This window comes from Pongo pygmaeus, chromosome 22 (genome assembly GCF_028885625.2).
Source record: "Pongo pygmaeus isolate AG05252 chromosome 22, NHGRI_mPonPyg2-v2.0_pri, whole genome shotgun sequence".
NCBI lineage: Eukaryota > Metazoa > Chordata > Mammalia > Primates > Hominidae > Pongo > Pongo pygmaeus.
In genome coordinates, this window is record NC_072395.2 from 33,807,361 (window position 1) to 33,827,958 (window position 20,598).

Below are 20,598 nucleotides of genomic sequence, written 5' to 3' on the forward strand. Positions count from 1 at the left end.
TGTGGATTGGTTTTCTTTCTCCCCAGTCTTTCTTTTGATGAAGGCATTTCATGTTTGTGCTTTAATTTACCAGGGGAAAGAATCTGAATAAACTTTTTTGTCTCTCTTCTTAGGTTCAACCTAAGAAAAAGGTGAACATTATGGAAAAGTTTACACCCCATGGGCTGCACATCATGTGGCTGTAGCATTAGAATCACTATTTTCACTTTGGGGGAGCCTCTGAATCTGTGCATTTCCACCCCTGATTAGTTACCTCTTAAACAAAAAGCAACCACAGGCTTGTTGCTTTAATGAGTATCTATGCCCTGATGACTCTTCCATTTGTTATTTCTAGCCCAGACTTCTCCCCTCTCATTGAGGAACTGCTATGACAAATTAGCCCCCAAATTGGAGTGGCCTACTACCCTAGCAGTTGACGGCTCACTCATGCAAAGTCCGGTTGGCGGCAGAGGTAGAGGCAGGATCCTGCCGTATCCCTTCCACGATCAGGCTGATGGAGACTCTGCCTTTTTCACATGTGGCTTCAGTGGTTTTCCTAACCTCCTTATCAAGCCAACAGATAGGGAAAAAAGCAGTACACATGGGAACAGGCCCAAAGAGTAAACAATAGACTATAGATATGTTAGAGGCTGGGTACCTTAAAATAATCACCTTTCTACCTGATCAAGAAGCCCAAAGGGATAGAGGCGGTGTGTCTCTTATTCATCAAAGTGTCTTATATACAGTATCCAACAAACAGATAATAGTCAATGAGATCTATGGATGTGTTAATTAAGGAAATTTAAGATATTGCCCGTACAAAGAGTTTCAAAATTGAACTATATGTAAAAGCATTCTTTGAATGATAAGGAGAGAAAAGGTTTTAGCATGGCAGCAAGATTGAGATGCTTATAAAATCAGGGCAGACACAAAAAATAATGCCAGGCTGAGATGCTGCTTAGGTGTCACAGATTACTATAGCAGATTACTTTACACAATCAGTGAATGCAGGCTGTATACCAGCTTTTTTTTATATATATGCATGTGCACACACACACACACACACGGAATCTTGAAATAAAATAACAAAATCTAATCTATTTATTCCTAATACAGATTATCTTGTTAGCCAAAAAAATCCCTTAAATACATTTGTGGTATAATCTTTTTTATGTCCTTTATATGACTTGAATATTATTATATCATTTAGTTGCTTCCACAGAGATGCAAAATGTTTAGTTTAATTATTATATGAAGAAGGATGTTCAATAAATTTTCTATCTCTTTTCAACCCATGTTGCCACATATTTGCAGTCAAAAGTTTGCACAACTGTGATACCTAATCTTTCTGCATTGTTCTTTTGTGTATCATTTCTGCATCCAAAGTACCAAGGGGAAATAATAGCCTAACCATTTTATGTGGATATAAAGTCTTGAATGTATTTTTTTTTTTAGGAAAAAAAAAAGGTGTAACAAAGCAGCATAGAGTGGAAAAATTGAAGTCATGAAATTACATTTTACTTTCAAATTTGAATTTGTTTGCTGATGAAAAGCTTGATAGTGTCAGACAGTGCCATATTTTAACTCTTAACAATTTAGAGCACTCTGGACTTAGCCTTCAATTACTGATACCATTTTCTCCCCTTTGATTTCTTTCCAGATCGGTTCGCCATGTTAGCAAACAATAACCTGCAGATTCTCAACATCAATAAGAGTGATGAAGGTATATACAGATGTGAAGGAAGGGTGGAGGCCAGAGGAGAGATTGACTTCCGTGATATCATTGTTATCGTTAATGGTAAGCAGTAAATAATTTGTACATGTTGTATGGATTCACTTTAGCAATGTTTTTTATTAAATGGCAACCAGGTGAACTCAAAATGCAAGTCTTATCTAGTAAACCTCTTCTATACCAGGAAGAAATCCTTCCATCTTTATTATGGCATCTATAACATTGTATTATAGCCTCAAGGCAGGATCCTTGACTTATTTTACATTGTCATTCTCATAACCCTTTTCAGATAGGCTATATGTGAGTAATTGCCTTTTGCTGGAATTGTAGTTGTTGGAAGAATATCAAGTAAACATAGTACAGTATCATACTAAATGTTATTTTTAAATTACATGAATTATTTTTGCTTAAATTTACATATTTTACACTATTTATGTTTCTCAAATTTAATAATTAAATTTTTAAGGTTATATTTACAATATTAATGGACATTAGTGACTGTTTTATGAAATCATGATGAAATCTCTTCCTCCAAAGTTGCTTCTCCTATATAGTTCCTGCCTGTGTTAACATGATATTCTATGGAGCTGGAAAATACATTACAGTTATCTTGGCTGTCTCCTGTACTAGCCCATTTTCACATGCTGTAAAGAATACTTGAGACTGAGTAATTTATAAAGAAAGGAGATTTAATTGACTCACAGTTCCAAATGACTGGGAAGGCCTCAAGACACAATCATGGCAGAAGGCAGAGGAGAAGCAAAGGCACGTCTTACATGATAGCAGGCAAGAGTGTGTGAGAAAGAGTGAAGAAATGCCACACTTCAAACCATCAGCTCTCATGAGAACTCCCTCACTGTCACAAGAACAGCATGGGGAAAACCTCCTCCACGATCCAGTCACCTCCCACCAGTTCCTTCCCTAGGATACCTGGGAATTATTAATACAACATGGGATGAGATTTTGCTGAAGACACAGATTTTGTTGAACCATATCATCTCCATTTTGGCAGTCTAATCTGTTATCAAGACATATCCATTGTATATTTTAACATCTCTCAAACATACTCTATTTTCTCTATCATCTTGTTTTCCATGAGAGTGCTGATCTAATTTTTTTTTCTTGAATTCATACAACTTGGTTTCTCTACACTGAATCTCACAATTGTACCTTTCTCTCCACCAAGACTTTCAACTGTAATAATTCTTCAGTGCTTCTCACTACTCTCAAGACTTAAGTTTTCATGGCATAGAAAACCCATTATGATCCACCCCTTCCCTAAGCGTTCTGCCATTAGATGCCAGTCATAGGGAAACTGGGTCCTTAGAGGAGATCTAGCATTTTTCAATGGTCTTTTTAGAAGTACAGAGTCTGATATTTTTTAAGGGTGCCATAATCAGTGGAGTAGTTAACCTTCAGTGCAAGAGGAAGATTTCAGTGCATAAAGGATAGGTTTAAATAGGGAGGTGTCTGTATCTATACCTTTATCTATATCAACATGTAACTCTATTATGTACAATAAACAAGGGTAATATATAGTGGCTATTTAGTTTGTTAATTACCAAATTGTCTACCATACTTTGTATCCAAAAAGATTTATGGTGAAATATGTAAGTGTATTTCATCATGAGCAGTCTTTGTGTTAAGTATGTACTAATGAAAAAGGGAATTATAATAAAAATTAATATATGTAAAATTCTTTAAAATTGGTAAGTTTATAGGAAACAGCATATAAGTATTTCCTATTATTGTTATTATATATACATATAATTACACTAAAATATTAATTCAAGTTTGATATTAAAATGAAATTTATCCAGCAGGCATAGTAACCCTTTGTTATTCATTCTGCTATTGTAGTTTCTACTTTAATATGTGGTTGGTGCAAAAGTAATTGCGGTGTTTATCATTACTTTTAATGGCAGAAACCGCAATTATTTTTGCACCAACCAAATATTTTCTTTAATATATTTATAGCATGTTGTATTCTATTTCCCTACTAGATTATCTGTGATTATTATGATTACATTCATTTTAAAGGAATGATTATTCAGGTATGAATATTCTTTTAATAAAGTGTGAATCTTCATGTCCATCATGGTCTGCATTTAAACTGGAATATTTAGTTTTATATTTCTATACTTACTTATTTCCGGATTTATAAGGAGACAAATATAGGAATATATTTTTATGTGCCATTTCTGATCAATCATGCAAATAATTCCTGTTTTGTCTGTATCAGTTTGACCCTCCCAAAAGCAAATTCTTCTCCTCTGTCTCCCACTTTCCTCTAACAGAATCAACCATAGATTCTAATATGAACTTCCTTGCTTGGACATTGATAATTAGTCTCATTTTTCCCTTTAGGATCACAAACTCTTGTAGCTTAAAATTCCTGGAATCTCTTTTATTTTAAATAACAGTGTTCATAAAATCAGGTATCAATTGATTTCCGTCTGGAGGATGCAGTTGTACACTGCCGAGAGAATGCATTGACTAATGCCATCAGACGCCTGTGCTTTTCTCTCCCATTTTGCCTTAACTTAAGACAGGAAAATCATTTTACTCCAGTCTTATTGACTTTCACCCTGCTTACTGGCTCCTTTTAAATCTTGAGGGTTTTTTTTTGAAAGTTTTCCCTTATCACGCCTCTTTTATAAAACTCCTTAAAGATGTTTTGGTGAAAATTATGAGGCTGCAAAAAATAATACCAATAAAATAAAAGCGCTACTTTTATTCATATTATTTGATCTTTAATTACAGACTGACTACTGCCCTATTTTGTTCCTCTCAATTTACATTCCCAGTCCTCTCACTTAATTGCTACTAATTTTTATCTTTACCAATTTGACATTTATTCTGGTCCTCTTTCATTCATCTTCTTCCACGTCAAGTATACCGAAGTCCCACCCAAATGCCCCAGTCAAATGTTTTTTCACATGCAGCGCTTCCTTGTTAAATCTTGGCCTGGTAGGAGGACCTGCCCTTTATTCTATGTTTTGTTCTTTGCAGACTTTTCCATCACATTTCTATCCTACCAATTCATACTCTTTTGTTTCAACAATTAGTTGAAAGATATCCTTGCTGGCTTCCTCTGTAGTACCAGCAATAATAAATCTTTAGGATCTTATTACTTACTTTATTTTTTCTTACCTCCCTCTATGACTTTCTTAATATATTTTTCAATGCCTGGGTATTGTTTTTCACAAATATTCTTCCCCTCCCTTGAAGAAGGTTGTACATCAGTGCCTTTAATATGTGAAATATGGCTCCTCCAAAGGAAGGATTGTGCGTCTTCACCCAGTTGATCATGTGACTTGCTCTAGCCAGTGGCTTGGAAGCAAACAAAATACACACCATGACTGAAATCAAACTTCAAGAAAACATCACATCTTTTCTCTTATTCTCTTGTTTTTTTCCTTCTGCCATGAAAAGAGCATGACCCAAATAGGGACTTAGCCTTCATCCTGGGCACCTTGATGAAGACAGGAGGAGCAGAGTCACAGTTGATCTGCAGGAGCAGACAACATAACATGAGTACAAGACAAAGCATATTTTTAAGCACTGAGATTTTAAAGTTATTTGTTATCATACACACACACACACACAGACAAATGCAAAACCAGTGCTTTTGTCTGTTTCTCTCTCTCTCTGTCTTTAAACAATCAATTTAAGCACCATCTGACCTAGGTGTACTTTTGAAATTACTTACCTTGGTGTCCCTTTTCACTTTCCCTGATGGTGATCATTTATGACAAATTTTTATCACCTTATTGAGGTATTGGAAATTTAGCTGAAGAGTTTTTACTGTCATTTCAAAATTATTTTATATTGATTTCATATATTTATTCAACAGGTATATACAAAGTGCTGACTATGTGTTTTACACTATATTGTGCTTGGACTACTAAAAGGCCTAACACAGCATCATTTCCCTTAAGACACTTAGAGTTGTATCTCAACAACTTATAAGAATCAACTTTACTAAAGTCTTTTATTGTTTATGGGGTAGCTGGATACAAAAGCATTTAACAAATGCAGTTTTCCTAGATATTCACAGACTTACTTTAGGAGAATGGACACCCAATGCAGCTGAAGACAGGAGAGTTCCTTGGTATTAAAGATAAATGTAATGAAGGAAAGCTGTTATTTAGGAGAATAGGACAATAATATGTTGCAGACAGAAAGACCGACACTTGTAAAACAAACAAGAGCATAACGTGTGAAAAAATCCGAGCACCTAACTGTGATTGAAATAGACTATTTTTAACAGGAATAAGAGTAATGGTGTGTTGGTTGGTTTGGAGATTACATGGAGGTGCAGCTGAAAAGCAGGTAGCAGTCAATCATGGAGGACCATCGATGCTTTATTAAAAACCTGACTTATGGGACAAAGAAGAGCTGCCATTGAGAAGCAAGTAATCCAGAGAGCAAGGGAGATGACACAAGGATATTGGCAGGGAGAAAAAGTGCGTTCATGTGAGAGATAATTGGTGCCTTTACTAAAGAACAAGGAAATGAAGAGGAAGGCATACAATAAAACTAGATTTCAAAGCAAAATCATCATGTTATACCTGTGTCACAGAGGCAAGAGGAATCAAGGGTAATTTTAAGACTTCTAGTGTGGGTTTTAGGGCTTCCAGTTATCAATGCAAGCAAAAATGACCAATACAGTGTGCACAAAAATAAGTGTGCTGAATTTAGAGATTATGAGGTTGCAAGAGACATTATGGTAGATGATACTACTTAAGTTGTCGGTGTTAAATTCAGATTACAAGGATTCGAAGCATAAAAGTACACATATATTTTTTAAAGGATGAAAGCTAAAAAAAAAGTTAAAGACCTACTACCTAAGGTTTTTGGACTTAGCTATTAAATGGGGAACATCACAAAGTTGAGTTAATGACTATAGGATGTTGTTGAGGCTTTAGGACAATATTAAGGAATATTACCTTGAACATAAGGAGAATATATTTTATATTGAGCCTGGAGGAAATGAGTTAAAAAATGAGTGAGGACGTGCATAAATTCATGGGTAGATTTGGTCAATAATTTGAGAGAAATCCTGCTACATGACTTCAATATTCTATTTTCAGTTAGCTGATTTCCCTCACCGAACAAACATTGATATAATCTTGATAGTCATAAAAAATTTTACTTGCTTATATTAAACTTTTTATTGGATCTTCAGGTAAGCTCTCCAACCTGCCTAAAACCTTTCTGTTCATGAACCTCCGAGTAAATGCTTTCCTCATATCATCATACCTTGTTTCACTCTGACATACTATGTGAAATCTTTTAAAAACAGATTAACAGAGACATTGACTAAATTGGCTGGCTACCTTTTCCATAAATTCATATTCTTTTAACTAGATAATTGTGCTATACATATACACAAACATGCCCACTTACACATCATAGATACACTCTTCTAAAAGAGGATTAATATTGTCTCTCTTACTTTAACCCACATATATTCTCCCACCATCTGATTCCTAGGCTTTAGTTAAATAATACACACTGTACTACTAAAAAAAAAAATGCTCATAGAGATGAAAGACCTGGAAATAACTTTTAAATTTAAAATATAGTCAGTAGAGTGTCCATTTTATAAAATGTTCTTCTAATGTATAGTGATTTATTATTTTATGAATATTTTGTAAATTTGTGAAGAGTGATTCACTAACTGCAGGTTCAAATTGGGGTAATGGAGGCAGGAACAATTGAGATTGGATGAAAAACACCTAGTAATGTAATTGTAAAGCAATTGTTTCTTTAGTCGGTCTTTGAACAGTAAAATCAACAGTGGGTGATAATGGCCAGAGATGTCTGTACAAATGAGTGTCTGAATGTATAGTGCACTTTGTTATCTCAGTAACCCCCAGGCAGTAATTTTTGTATTCCTACCTATTTCTTGCAATTTCTTGAAGTCATGAAAATGAGGAAAAATACTTTTTATAATAAATGGAAAGTTAAGTCAAAATTTTCTCTTTAAGTTGTATGCAGTGTTTTAGAATGTAAAGCATGTACAAGTATGAAAGAGTGAATTTGTGTCTTGTAGATGAATCATGTAATTGAATCAACCATGCAGACAGCTATTTTAAGTCAGTTTAATGAGTGCAAATTATGAGGGAATTTGTAATTTGTAACAATGTTATATAATATACAATATATAATTTACCCAAATCAATAAATATTTACCCAAACCAGAGTATTTTATAATTTTATTAATTGTGTATCCCCTATTAAATTTCAAGAATAGGCAATCTGGGAACACAAGAAAAGAAAGGTATATCTTTTTCTCCTTATCTCTTATATAACTATTATTTCAAAATTTTTAGTTTATAGAAACTAGAGAAATGATGGATGATAGATAGATAGATAGATAGATAGATAGATAGATAGATAGATAGAGATAACCTGCACAGATGTAGGCACATCTTTCTTTGCTTTTCTCTTCCATATAAGTAATTGATTTGAGTATTTAATACAGTTCATTTCTTTTCCTTAAGTCTCTATTTCTCTTCTACTCAGATTTTCTAAGTACACTTGGTGTCATAATATATTTGAAAAGCTGTAGAAAAGCATGCATTCATTTTTCAACATTGTACGTTTAATCCCTGATTAAAGATACGGCAGAATTTTCTCATTGTTTGAATTGGATTCTCATTCTGAATTTATCTGTTTCAAGTGTAACAGTCTTCTGCTTGTCAATTAGGGATTGACCTCTGTGTGTTGTTCTCTAAAATTGATTTGATGAGTACAGAAGTGAATCCTATCATTTGTGAGACCACAACTTATAGAAATCTATAGGGATCACAAGATACTGCAATAATGCAAATTTTTATCATTTCATAGAATCAATCAGTAAAGTAAAAGTCACCACAAGATAGCACCTTACATTGTGGAGATGAATGGCATTCAGGAAAATTAATGTCTAGATAACTTTGGAGAGACATTCATGGGTCCTGTTCCTCAAAATGTGCTGCACTAAAGGATAACCTACGAAACCATATCAGTATTTTATTCACATTGAAATTCACGAATGACCAGTATCACCACTATCTCTTGCCTTTTTTTTTTTTTTTTGCTTGTGTCATATCCTATGGCTTTTAATAAAAGCATAGGTGTTCAGAGAATGTCTGTTTCTAATGGTGAAAGAAATAAAGCAGAAAGAATTCAACTCACATTACATAAAAATGAAATAACCGCTCAGTTATAAGTAAAACTAGTTCCATGTGCTACATCATCTTCTTAAGCATAGTTTGTTTTTCTTTTTATGCAGATATGCTTAATTTCTCTAGGATGAGATTTCACAATCTCCGTCTAAAATATGATTCTCTCTGTCTCTGTCTCTTTCTCTCCTTCCCTCTTTCCCTCCCTCCCTCCCTTTTTAGCCAGACTGATTGCTATTTGTCTTATAAAACTTAGTCCAAGCATCATTTCTAGAACTAGAAAGCAATTCTAAATATGATCTGCCTTATTGCAAGATTTCTTCCCATGAGATCTCATAGTACTAGGTCCACTCTGTAAACTTTTCAAAGCTTAAGTATTTGAAAGGACTCAGCAGACTTCACAAAGTACAGTTGTTCCTTGGTATCTATGGGAAGTTGGTTCTAGGACCAACATCCATGGGATACCAAATCCATGAATGCTCAAATCCCTTTATGTAAAAAGGCATAGTATTTGCATATAGCCTACACACATTCTTCCCATATACTTTAAATCAGCTCTAGATTAGTTATAATACTTAATACAATGTAAATGCTGTGCAAATAGTGTTTCACTGTATTTTAAAAAAATTCGTATTATTTTTATTGCTGTATTGATATTTTAAATGGTTTTTAAAAATATTTTTGATCCCTGCTTCGTTGAGTCCTCAGATGCAGAACCTGGGGATACAGAGGGCTGACTGTATAGTCATGTAAATGCCCTATTCTTAAAAAAAGGATATGGCGCAGCCAGAGAAAAAGAATGCAAAGTGTCAGACCTTTGAGAGACAATCCCCTGCACAAGATTTCCAGGGGCCCTATTTGCAAACAAGATGATGTGTATGTTGACCGTGAACCACGAAGATCTGAATGAGGCACCTCAAAGAGACTCTCAGGTAGAGTTCTTTAAGTAATTTAGCCAAGCTTCACAAATTGTTTAGGTCAAGTCCAAACTATCAGTGCAGAAAATGACTTTGGAGGTTGCCAGGAAACTTTCTGGTCCATCATAAATTCCAATGTCCTTACCTTGGCCAAAAGTCATCCACATATCTTTGAAGATATTGATAGAACTTTTCCAGCTGATCCAGAAACCAACTCCATTCCAACAGCCTCTTTAACAATGTACCTTTCACACTGACTTGAAATTATCCATTTATGTGTGACATTATCTCACAGATAACACCATTAATCCTTCAAGGAAAAAGGTGATATTTTATAACCTTAAGGTATACCTTAGAGATTTGCATATAGGAGGTCGTCTATAACTTCTGGAAAAATTTCTTCAATTTTTAATTATTTTGTGCAAATATGTGATTATCTCAATCACAAAGGTATTTTATTTCATAATTATTACTACTTAGTTTTTTTCTCTATCCCTTTAGATTATATAATTCAAGTTATTTTACTATTATCTTGAGGACATTTCCTCCTTAAACTACCAATCTAGTAATGCATTTCCAGATATCTTGCATGTATTTTAACAGTTTGTCATGTACAATAAACTGCATAGATTTAAAATTTCAACATGTATTTATTAATGTATGTATATATAGATATGTGTTTGTGTGTCTGAAAAATAATCACCGTGGATAGTGAATATATCTTCTTTTGAGAAGTATTTGTTCATGTCCTTTGCCCATTTTTTTAAATGGGATTGCTTGTTTTTTGCTTCATGATCTGTTTTAAGTCCCTTAGAGACTCTAGATATTAGATCTTTGCTGGAGGCATACTTTGTGAATATTTCCTCCCATTCTGTAAGTTGTCTGTTTATTCTATTGATCGCTTCTTTTGCTGTGCAAGAGCTCTTTAGTTTATTTGGGTCCAACTTGTCAGTTTTTATTTTGTTGCAGTTGTTTCTGGGGACTCAGCCAAAAATTATTTGCAGAATTGCATGTCTAGAAGGGTATTTCTTAGGTTTTCTTTTAGGATTTTTATAGTTTGGGGTCTTTTATTTGAATCTTTAAATGATCTTGAGTTAATTTTTGTATCTGATGAAGGGTAGGCGTCCAGTTTCAATCTTCTGTGTATGACCAGCCAGTTATCCCAGCACTATTTAATGAATAGGGAGTTCTTTCCCCAGTGCTTGTTTTTTTGGCCTTGTTGAGGCTGAAATGATTCCAAATGTATGATTTTTCTATTCTGTTCCATCGAACTATGTGTCTGTTTTTTCTGTACCAGTACCACGTTGTTTTGGTTATGTTTATCATCACTAATCATCAGATAAATGCAAATCAAAACCACAATGAGATACCGTCTCACACCACTCAGAAGGCTATTATTAAAAAGTCAAAAAAGTAACAGATGTTGAAGGCTGCAGAGAAAAGGGAACGTATATAACTATTGTTGGAAATGTAAGTCAGTTCAGCCACTGTGGAAAGCAGTTTGGAGACTTCTTAAGAAACTTAAAACAGATATACTATTCAACCCAGAAATCTCTTTACTGGGTATATACCCAAAGGAATATAGATCATTGTACCAAAAAGGCATAGAGACATGTATATTCATCACTGCACTATTCACAATAGTACACACATGGAATCAACCTAGATTCCCATCAATATCAGATTGGATAAATAAAGTGTGTTACATATGCAGCATGGAATACTATGCAGCCATAAAAAGAATGAAGTCATGTCCTTTGCAGCAATATGGATGAAGCTGGAGACCATAATCGTAAGTGATCTAGTGCAAGAACTGAAAACCAATACCACATAATTTCACTTACAAGTAAGGGCTAATCCTTGAGCACACATGAACCTCCACATGGGAACCATAGATACTGCAGAATACTAGAGCAGGGAGGGAGAAAGGGAGGCCTGCCTGGGCTGAAGAACGACCTTTTGGGTACTATGCAAACTGCTTGAGTGTAATATGCCCTTGTGACAAACCTGCACATGTACCCCTGTATCTAAAGTTGAAAAAAAAAAGAATATAAAGCTTTAAAAAGAAGTCAGAAATGGAAATGAAAACATAGTAAACTTTATGAAATGCTAAAAAAGGTAGTGACTATAGTGAATATATCTATTATCCATAATACTTTCTAAAAATGTTATATAACCATGCAATATATATTCTTTTAAGTGGATTCTTACCCTTTTTCCACTCAAAAATTATTCTGAGATTCATTTATGTTATCCCATGCCATAATATGTCATCTCTTTTTATTGCTGTTAATATTCAATTTTAAGAATATTTCACAGTTTTCTTACCCATTCACCAAAATGGCTTTTGGGAAGTTTCAGATTTTTGGCTTACAAATATATACACATTTATATCTTAATCTTGGTATGGGCATGTTTTTATATCTCTTGGTTAAATACCTGTGAGAGGTAATGGCTGGATCACATGCCAAGTGTATGTTTATCACTTCTAAAAAACACTTCCTAAAAGTTTTCCAAAGTGATTGTACTATTTTACCTTCCCCAAAGCAGTGTAAGGGTATTTCACTTGCTTCACATCCTCACCAAAAAAAGTCCTCAGGACTTTCTGTTTAGACATCCTAATACATGTTTAGTGGTTTCATGTTGTGGATTTAATTTGCATTTCCCTAATGCCTCAGGATGTTAAACATCTTCTCATATACAACTCAGCATTGATCATTTTTGGTAAAATGTCTTTTCAAATATTTAACCTAGTTTTAACTGGGCTGTTTTCTTATTATTGAGTTTACTGAATTGTTTATGTATTTTGAATGTAATCCACTTATCAAATATGTGATTTAGAAATATTTTTATCCAATCTGTGGCTTGTCTTTCTATTTTTTAACCACTGCCTTTCAGTGGGTGAAAGATGTTGATGAGATTTAATTTTTCTTTTTTCATATGAATCATGCTTATTGTTTCAAATCTACGAATGTATTGCGTAAAACAAATATGTTAATACTAAGATTTTCCCCAATTCTTCTTTCTAGAAGTTTTGTAGTTTTTGTTTTTAAGTTTAGGTTTATGAGAATTTTTTATTAATTTCTTACGATATTGTGACAAATTGGCAAAAGGTTTTGTTTGGTTTATTGTATTTTTTTGGCATGTGAATGTCCAATTTTTAATCATCGGCTAAAAAGACCATACTTTAGCAACAGAATTGCCTTTTCATTATTTAAAATATATTTTAATATATGTGTTTTAGGGAATCTATCCTGTTCCATTGATCTATTTATTTGTCCCTTTACACCAACAAAAGCCGTTATGATAAGTTGGAATAATGTATTATAAGTCCTCCAACTTTGTTCATCTTTTCAAAGTAGTTTTAATATAGAATAAAATACTCTAGGTTCTGTTCAGTTCCATATTAATTTTAGAATCAAGCTTTCAATTTTTACATATACATATGCACTAACACACACATACACACCCACTACCATAACTTAGATTAGAATTGTGTTGAAGCTATAGATCACTTTGAGAAGAATTGTCTTTTTGACATTATTGATCTTTCTGTTCCAGAAACACAGAAAATCTCTGTATATTCCAGTCTCTTTAATTTCTCTCAGCAGTGTTCTTAAGTGTTTTTTATACAGTCCTAACTCATCTTTTGTCAGATTTATCTCTAATTATTCCATATATTTTGATGCTATTGTAAACCGCATTTTGTTTTAATTGTTAATTGTAACATCATATATAAAGATAGATAATATATTCTGAAATCTACTAAATTCATTTATTATAGTAGTTCATAATTAGCTTATAGTTCCATAGAATTCTCTACATAAATAATAATATCACTGTGGGTCAGGCGCAGTGGCTCACGCCTATAATCCCAGCACTTTGGGAGGCCAAGGCAGGTGGATCACCTGAGGTCAGGAGTTCAAGACCAACCTGGTCAACATGGTGTAATCCCATGTCTATTAAAAATACAAAAATTAGCTGAGCTTGGTGGTGGGCACCTGTAATCCCAGATACTCGGGAGGCTGAGGCATGAGAATTGCTTGAACACGGGAGGCGGAGGTTGCAGTGAGCCAAAATTATACCAATGCACTCCAGCCTGGGCGATAGAGCAAAACTTTGTCTCAAATAATAATAATAATAACAAGAATAATAGTATCACTATGAATAAAGACACTTTTACTTATTCCTTTCCAATCTGTATGTTTTTCCACTTTTGCTTATTATACTGGGTAGACAGACTCTCCTGGTGAATAGAAGTGATACAATTGAACACACTTGGCCTCGTCCGTAAACGTTAGGAGATGGCATTCATTCTTAAAATATCAAATGTTTTTAGATATAGGCTTTTCAGGGATTTTTTAAATCAAGTTGAGAAACTGACCTTTTCCTAGATTACTGAGATTTTTTATCAGTAATGAATTTTTCTCTTTCTGCCTCCTTTCTGATCAGACTGGATAGAGTTTTATTGATCAGACTGGATAGAGTTATATTGATCTCTCAAAGAAACAGATTTTGGTTTTTCTTGGTTTTGTATTTGTTTTTCCTTTTCCTATTTTATCAGCTTGCCATCTAATCTTTATTATTTTATCTTTCTGGCTTATTTGGAGGTATATTGATCTTTTTTCTGTTTTCTTAAGGTTAAACCTGATAACATTGATTTGAAATCTTTCTTCCCTTCTAATGCATGCATTTAGTGCTGAATAATTCCCTATATGTCTACTTCAACTTTATTTCACAAGTTTTGATATATTGCATATACATTGCCATTCATTTTTAAATGTTTTGTAATTTCTGTTTTGACTTATTATTTATCCCATGAAACATTTAGAAGTGTGTCACTTAGCTTCCAATTATATGTGGATTTTCCAGATATAGTTCTGTCATGAATTTCTAATTTGATTCTAATGAGGTCAGAGAACATACTATGATTTAGATCATTTCAAGTATATTCCTGATGCACTTAAAAAGAATGTGTATTTTGTGGATGTTGGTTAATGTTTTGGTAATTATCAGTTAGGTTACAGTCAATTGGTAATGTTAATCAAGCCTTCTGTATCTTTTTAACCTACTTGCTCTATTAGTTATTGAGAAATAGCTGTTTAAACTCTAATAAAATTAAGACTTTGTCTATTTCTTTTCACAGTTCTGTCAGTTTATTCTTCATGTATTTTTAAGCTCTCTTGTTATATAGATAAAAGTTTAGAATCATGATGTCCTCCTGATGAATTGACGTCTTTCTCATTAGGAATTGATTCTGTTTATTCCAGATAATATTTGCTCCAATACCTGAGTGTTAGCAATATAGCTACCCCAGCATTTTTTGCATTAAGGTTTACGTGGTGTATCTTTTTTCCTTTCTTTTAATTTTAACATATTTTAATTTTGAGGGTACATTGTAGGCATATGTATTTATGGGGTACATGAGATTTTCTGATACAAGGATGCAATGTGAAAGAAGCACATTCACTTGAGAATGGGGTATCTATCCCCTCAAGTGTTTTTCCTTTGAGTTACAAACAATCCAGTTACACTCTAAGAGATTTTAAAATGTACAATTGCATTGTTATTGACTGTAGTCACCCTGTTATGGTATCAAATAGTAAGTCTTATTGATTCTTTCTATTTTTGTACCCATTTACCATCCCCACCTCCTCCCCCAACCCCCTACTACAATTCCCAGCCCCTGTTAATTATCCTTGTACTCTCTGTTCCCTGAATTCAATTGCTTTGATGTTTAGATCCTACAAATAAGTGAGAACATGCAATGTTTGCTTTTCTGTGCCTGGCTTATTTCACTTAACGTAATGATCTCCGGTTCTATCCGTGTCGTTGCAAATAAGCATTTATCTATGCTTAAAGTGGGTTTTCCTAGGATGTGTACAGTTGTGTTTTTTTTAATCCATTCTGACAGTCTCTACCTTTGAATTAGAGGGCCACACATTGAATATATTACTGATGTAATTGGGTTTAAGCCTATTACATCTTGCTATGTATTGTCTGATATTTGTTCATAGTTTTATTTTTCTTCTGTTTCTTTTTTTCATTTTTGAATATTTTAAATGAATCAATTAATTTCCTATTTTGTCTTGTTAACTATAACTCATTCTTATTTTAGTACGTGGTTTTCAGTCTTTTTTCAAATGATGTTGCACTACTTCACATATAATGGAAAAAATACCCCCTCTAGCCTTTGTGCTAAGTTTATCAGATATTTTTACATTAATCATAAAATTCATAATAGTTTTCTATTTCTGCTCCAACAAATTATAACAAATTTTGTGGCTCAAACCAGCAGAAACTAATTATTAGGCCAGAGGTCCACATAGGCTCTGCTGGGATCTGCTCAGTATATTATAAGATCACAACCCAGGGGTCAGCAGGACTATGATCTTTTCTGGAGGCTCTGAGGCAGAATCCTTCCTAATGTCATTCAGGTTTTTGGCAGAATTCAGCCTCTCTCTTCTGTTGGACTGAGGTCCTGTTGGCTTGCTTGAAGTCACCTGCAGGAGGCTGCCTTTACCATTGAGCAACTCCTTTCTGATCCTTGAATGGGAATCTCTAAAGCTCTGTGCCAGCAGCAGTATGTTAAATCCAACACATACTTGGAATATTTCCAACACATCTCTCTTCTGCTGCATCTCTTCTGCCTTCCTCTTCTTCTTACAGCTGAAGAGAAATCTCTGCTTTTAATATCAGATGAAAAGGGGATCATGTGATTGGTCTCGCCTAGATAATTCATGATAATTTCCTCACTTAATGTCTGTAACCTTAAAAAACACCTGCGAAGTCTTTTTAAATCATGATATTTAATGTGTTCATAGATGGCTAGGTGTTAGGGCATTGACATCTTTGGGAAGAGACATTATTCTTCCCCCAACAACTGTGCTATGCATACACACATACACACACACACACACACAATGTGTAGATTCAAACTTCCAATTAGCTCATATTAATAAATTGTTACATTAAAATTAATGTTGAAGTTATTAGAAAAAAGTATTTTATATTTATCTACATAGTTACTGTTCGCAAGGCTTTTCAATACTTTGCGTTAATCCAGATTTCTATCTGGTATAAGTTCCCAGATGCTTGAATGACTTCCTTTAGCATTACTTGTTAGTGCACTTCCATTGTTAACGATTCAGTTCACCTACTGTATGTCTGAGAAAACCTTTATTTCACTTTTATATATAAAATACATTTTTGCTGGATCTAGAATTCTAAATTAACAGGTTTTATTCTTTCAGTACTATAAAAATTATGAATCATTATGTTTGCCTGAGTTTTTTAGATAGAAACTCCTCTGACATTTTGTTCCTCTGTACATAAAGTACCCTATCCAACCAGTCATCCCCAGATTCTTAGAGATTTTTGCTTTATCGCTTTTCTTTTATTTTTATTTTTTATTTTTTTTAAATTATACTTTAAGTTCTAGGGTACATGTGCACAACGTGCAGGTTTGTTACATATGTATACATGTGCCATGTTGGTGTGCTGCACCCATTAACTTGTCATTTACATCAGGTATATCTCCTAATGCTATCCCTCCCCCCTCCCCCCACCCCACGACAGGCTGACACTTGGACACAGGGTGGGGAACATCACTTTATCCCTTTTCTTAAGCAGTATGGATACATTATACCTTGGTGAAGCTTTCTTCATCGTACTTGTATGCAGGTTTTGCTGATGACCTTGGTTGATCATTTTAAACAAATTTAGAAATGTTTTAGTCATTAGATGTTCACATATTGTTCTCTGTCCCACACTCCTTTGGAACTCCGATTTCACATGTATTAGGCCACTTGAATATACCCAACTGATCTTGATCTTATCTTTTATTTTCTGAATAATTTTCAGAAAATAATCTCATCTTTCATTTTTGACCATTTTCTTTCCTTTTTTTTCCTTTGTGTATTAATTTTTGGATATTCTCTCTCATTACATGTTCCAGTTTACTAATGTTTTCTTTGGCAATGTTTAATCCACTGTTCATTCTGCTGAAATCTTCATCTCAGGCACTTTAGCTTTTAATATGTAGACACATGATTTTTAAAATACCTACCCCAGAACTGAAAATAAAAATAAAAATAAGCTAAATTTCTATGAAGTCTTCAACATGATCAGTCTTTCATCTAGATTTTTGGTTGCATGGAATGCCATCATAATAACTGGTTTAATGTTATTGTGTACTATCATCTGTGTTATTCCTGGGTTAGTTTTCAGCCGATTATATTTTATCCTCATTATATCTTATATTTCCTGCTTCTTTTCATAATAATTTTACCTTGGATGCTAGATGTTATAAATGTTACCTCTTTATCTGCTGTTTTTGTTGTTGTTGTTTTTCTTTTCAATATTTTAGACCTTTTTTTCTGGAAATACAGATGAACTACTTGGAAACAGTTTAATCCTTCAGTCTATGCCTTTAAGATTTGTTAAGATTGATCAGAAGACTTCTGGACTTTCTTTGCCTCACCCATGAGATAAGAATGTTTCTGAATTCCTTATCTGTCATGCATTAGGAGTTGGTTTTATTCTGGCTCATGAGAATAAGAACTTTTGTTTGCTCTGAGCTTGGAAGTTGTTCCTTCCAATTCGTTTGCACAGTTCTTTCTGTGGCCTCAGTTAGTTTCCTTTCATGGGTGCACTCATCAGTACTCATCTGGAGACTCCAGGGTTAATCACTGCAAATCTCAGGGAATCCTCACCTTGCCACTCAGTCCTGTCTGGCACTGTGCCCTGTGAATTATAGCCAATATCCCCTTCTCTGTACTACTAGCACTACCTCCTCACTCAGGGAGACCTCTGAACTCCAGCTGGGATCCTCATTCCTGTGCTGCAATCCAGAAACTCTCTCTAGACGGTAAGCTGAGACACAGCAGGACTCACCTCACTTCCCCCGATATTTTAGGAATTTCTATTGAATAATTTCATTGACTGATTCACAAAGTCTTGAAAAACAGTTGTTTTATACAATGTTTCTGATATTTTTAGCTGTTCCAGGTGCTAAGATAAATTGGGTACATGTTTCTGCATCTTGGTTGGAAACTGATAGTTTTAGATATATGTTTCAGTACAGCAAACAAAATTTCAGTGTTCTAAGATTTTGAAAAATGTATCCTAGTAATAGGAAGACCTGACTTCTAAATATTTTAGTCTCTCATTCTGTACTAAACTCAAAGCAATTTCAGATAGCTATGTCTGAATTTCACTTTCTGCCTACTTTATCCATACATCTTGTTCTATAATAAATTATTTTTATTAATTAATTACTTTAATTCTCCCTCAGGTTTGCCAGTGAATTTTTAACAGCAGGATATCACAATGCTTTTTTCAAAATATGTAGCACTATGAACTGAAACATGGCCCACATTTTAGGTGTCTCAGGAACATGAAGAATATACAACCAGTGCAATCTGAAGTTCATAACAGAGACAAACAGTAGGAATTGAAGGAATCTTCAGAATACTTTGGGTAGATCAGAGCAATTATTTAAAGAAAGAGAAGAGTCTGGTGAACTGAAGTAGAAACAGGCATTCCTTGAAGAAGAGTCATGATTCTCTCAAATAGGCAGAATGAAAAATGTTTTTCTGCTTTAGAACAAATCAGGAACTGACTTCTCCAGGAGGATGGGGTGTTTCAGAGCATCAGCTTATTGAATCTGATTGTAATTGTTACAAAACACAATGACAATTTTTTTAACTATCAATATGATTTTTAATACTTGCATGTTTGTTTTCAAGTTAACATACAGTAAAATTCACTTTTTTAATTGTAGAATTCTATGAATTTTAACGTATACATAGATTCATCTTGGCACTACTACAGTCAGTATACAGAATTGTTCTTTCACCCCAAATCACTCTCTAATCCCTTTGTAGTCACTTCCTCTTTCAACCTCTAAACACTGACAACCACCACTTCTTTCCCTGCCATTATAATTTCATCTTTTCCAGGGTGCCATATTAGCACAGCTTTAGAACAGCTTTATAGTAAGTCCCACAGTTGGGACCTACTGCTCAGGAAATATTTCTTTCAAAATATCACAGTGCACTGACAATGCACTTAAAATCAGGTAGTATCATTTATCCAACTGTTCTTTTACAAAAGGGTTCTAGAAATTATAATTTATTTGCCTTCCATTTAAAGTTTCACAGCAATTTGTCTACACAAACATATCAAGCTGGGATTTTAATCACAATTGTGAAGAAGCTTTATATTAGTTTTGAAATAATTTTACTTTTTTTCTATCTTGAGTCTGCAAATATATTAACATGGTATGACTTCCTGTTTTTTTTTGTTGTTGTTGTTGTTGTTGTTGGCCTAGTGTTTGGGACATCAATATGCTTTTGTTAAATGAATGGACGAATAACAAGAATGATTTTATGCAAAAGATGGTTACATATATGGGACTTTTTTTTTTGAGACAGAGTCTCACTCTGTGGCCCAGGCTGGAGTGCAGTGGCACGATCTCCACTCACTGCAAGCTCCACCTCCCGGGTTCACGCCATTCTCCTGCCTCAGCCTCCCGAGTCGCTGGGACTACAGGCGCCCGCCACCACGCCTGGCTAGTTTTTTTGTATTTTTAGTGGAGACGGGATTTCACCGCGTTAGCCAGGATGGTCTCGATCTCCTGACCTCGTGATCCACCCGCCTCGGCCTCCCAAAGTGCTGGGATTACAGGCGTGAACCACTGCACCCGGCCCATGGTATGACTTCTTATTTACTAAAGTCTTCTTTTGTTTCCGTTATCAGATCCTTGTAGTTTTCAACATTCAGATATCATACA

At 34.3% G+C, this 20,598-nt stretch overlaps 1 protein-coding gene across 5 annotated transcripts in view; it reads left to right on the forward strand.

The window, feature by feature from the left end:
* Positions 1–20,598, forward strand: part of NCAM2 (neural cell adhesion molecule 2) — a 564,569-nt gene that overhangs the window by 314,356 nt on the left and 229,615 nt on the right. For all 5 annotated transcript variants that reach the window (XM_054468800.2, XM_063659919.1, XM_054468801.2 and 2 more), the window contains exon 5: positions 1,640–1,777. In XM_054468800.2, coding sequence (XP_054324775.1) covers positions 1,640–1,777 — 138 coding nt within the window. The remainder of the gene's footprint in view (positions 1–1,639; positions 1,778–20,598) is intronic.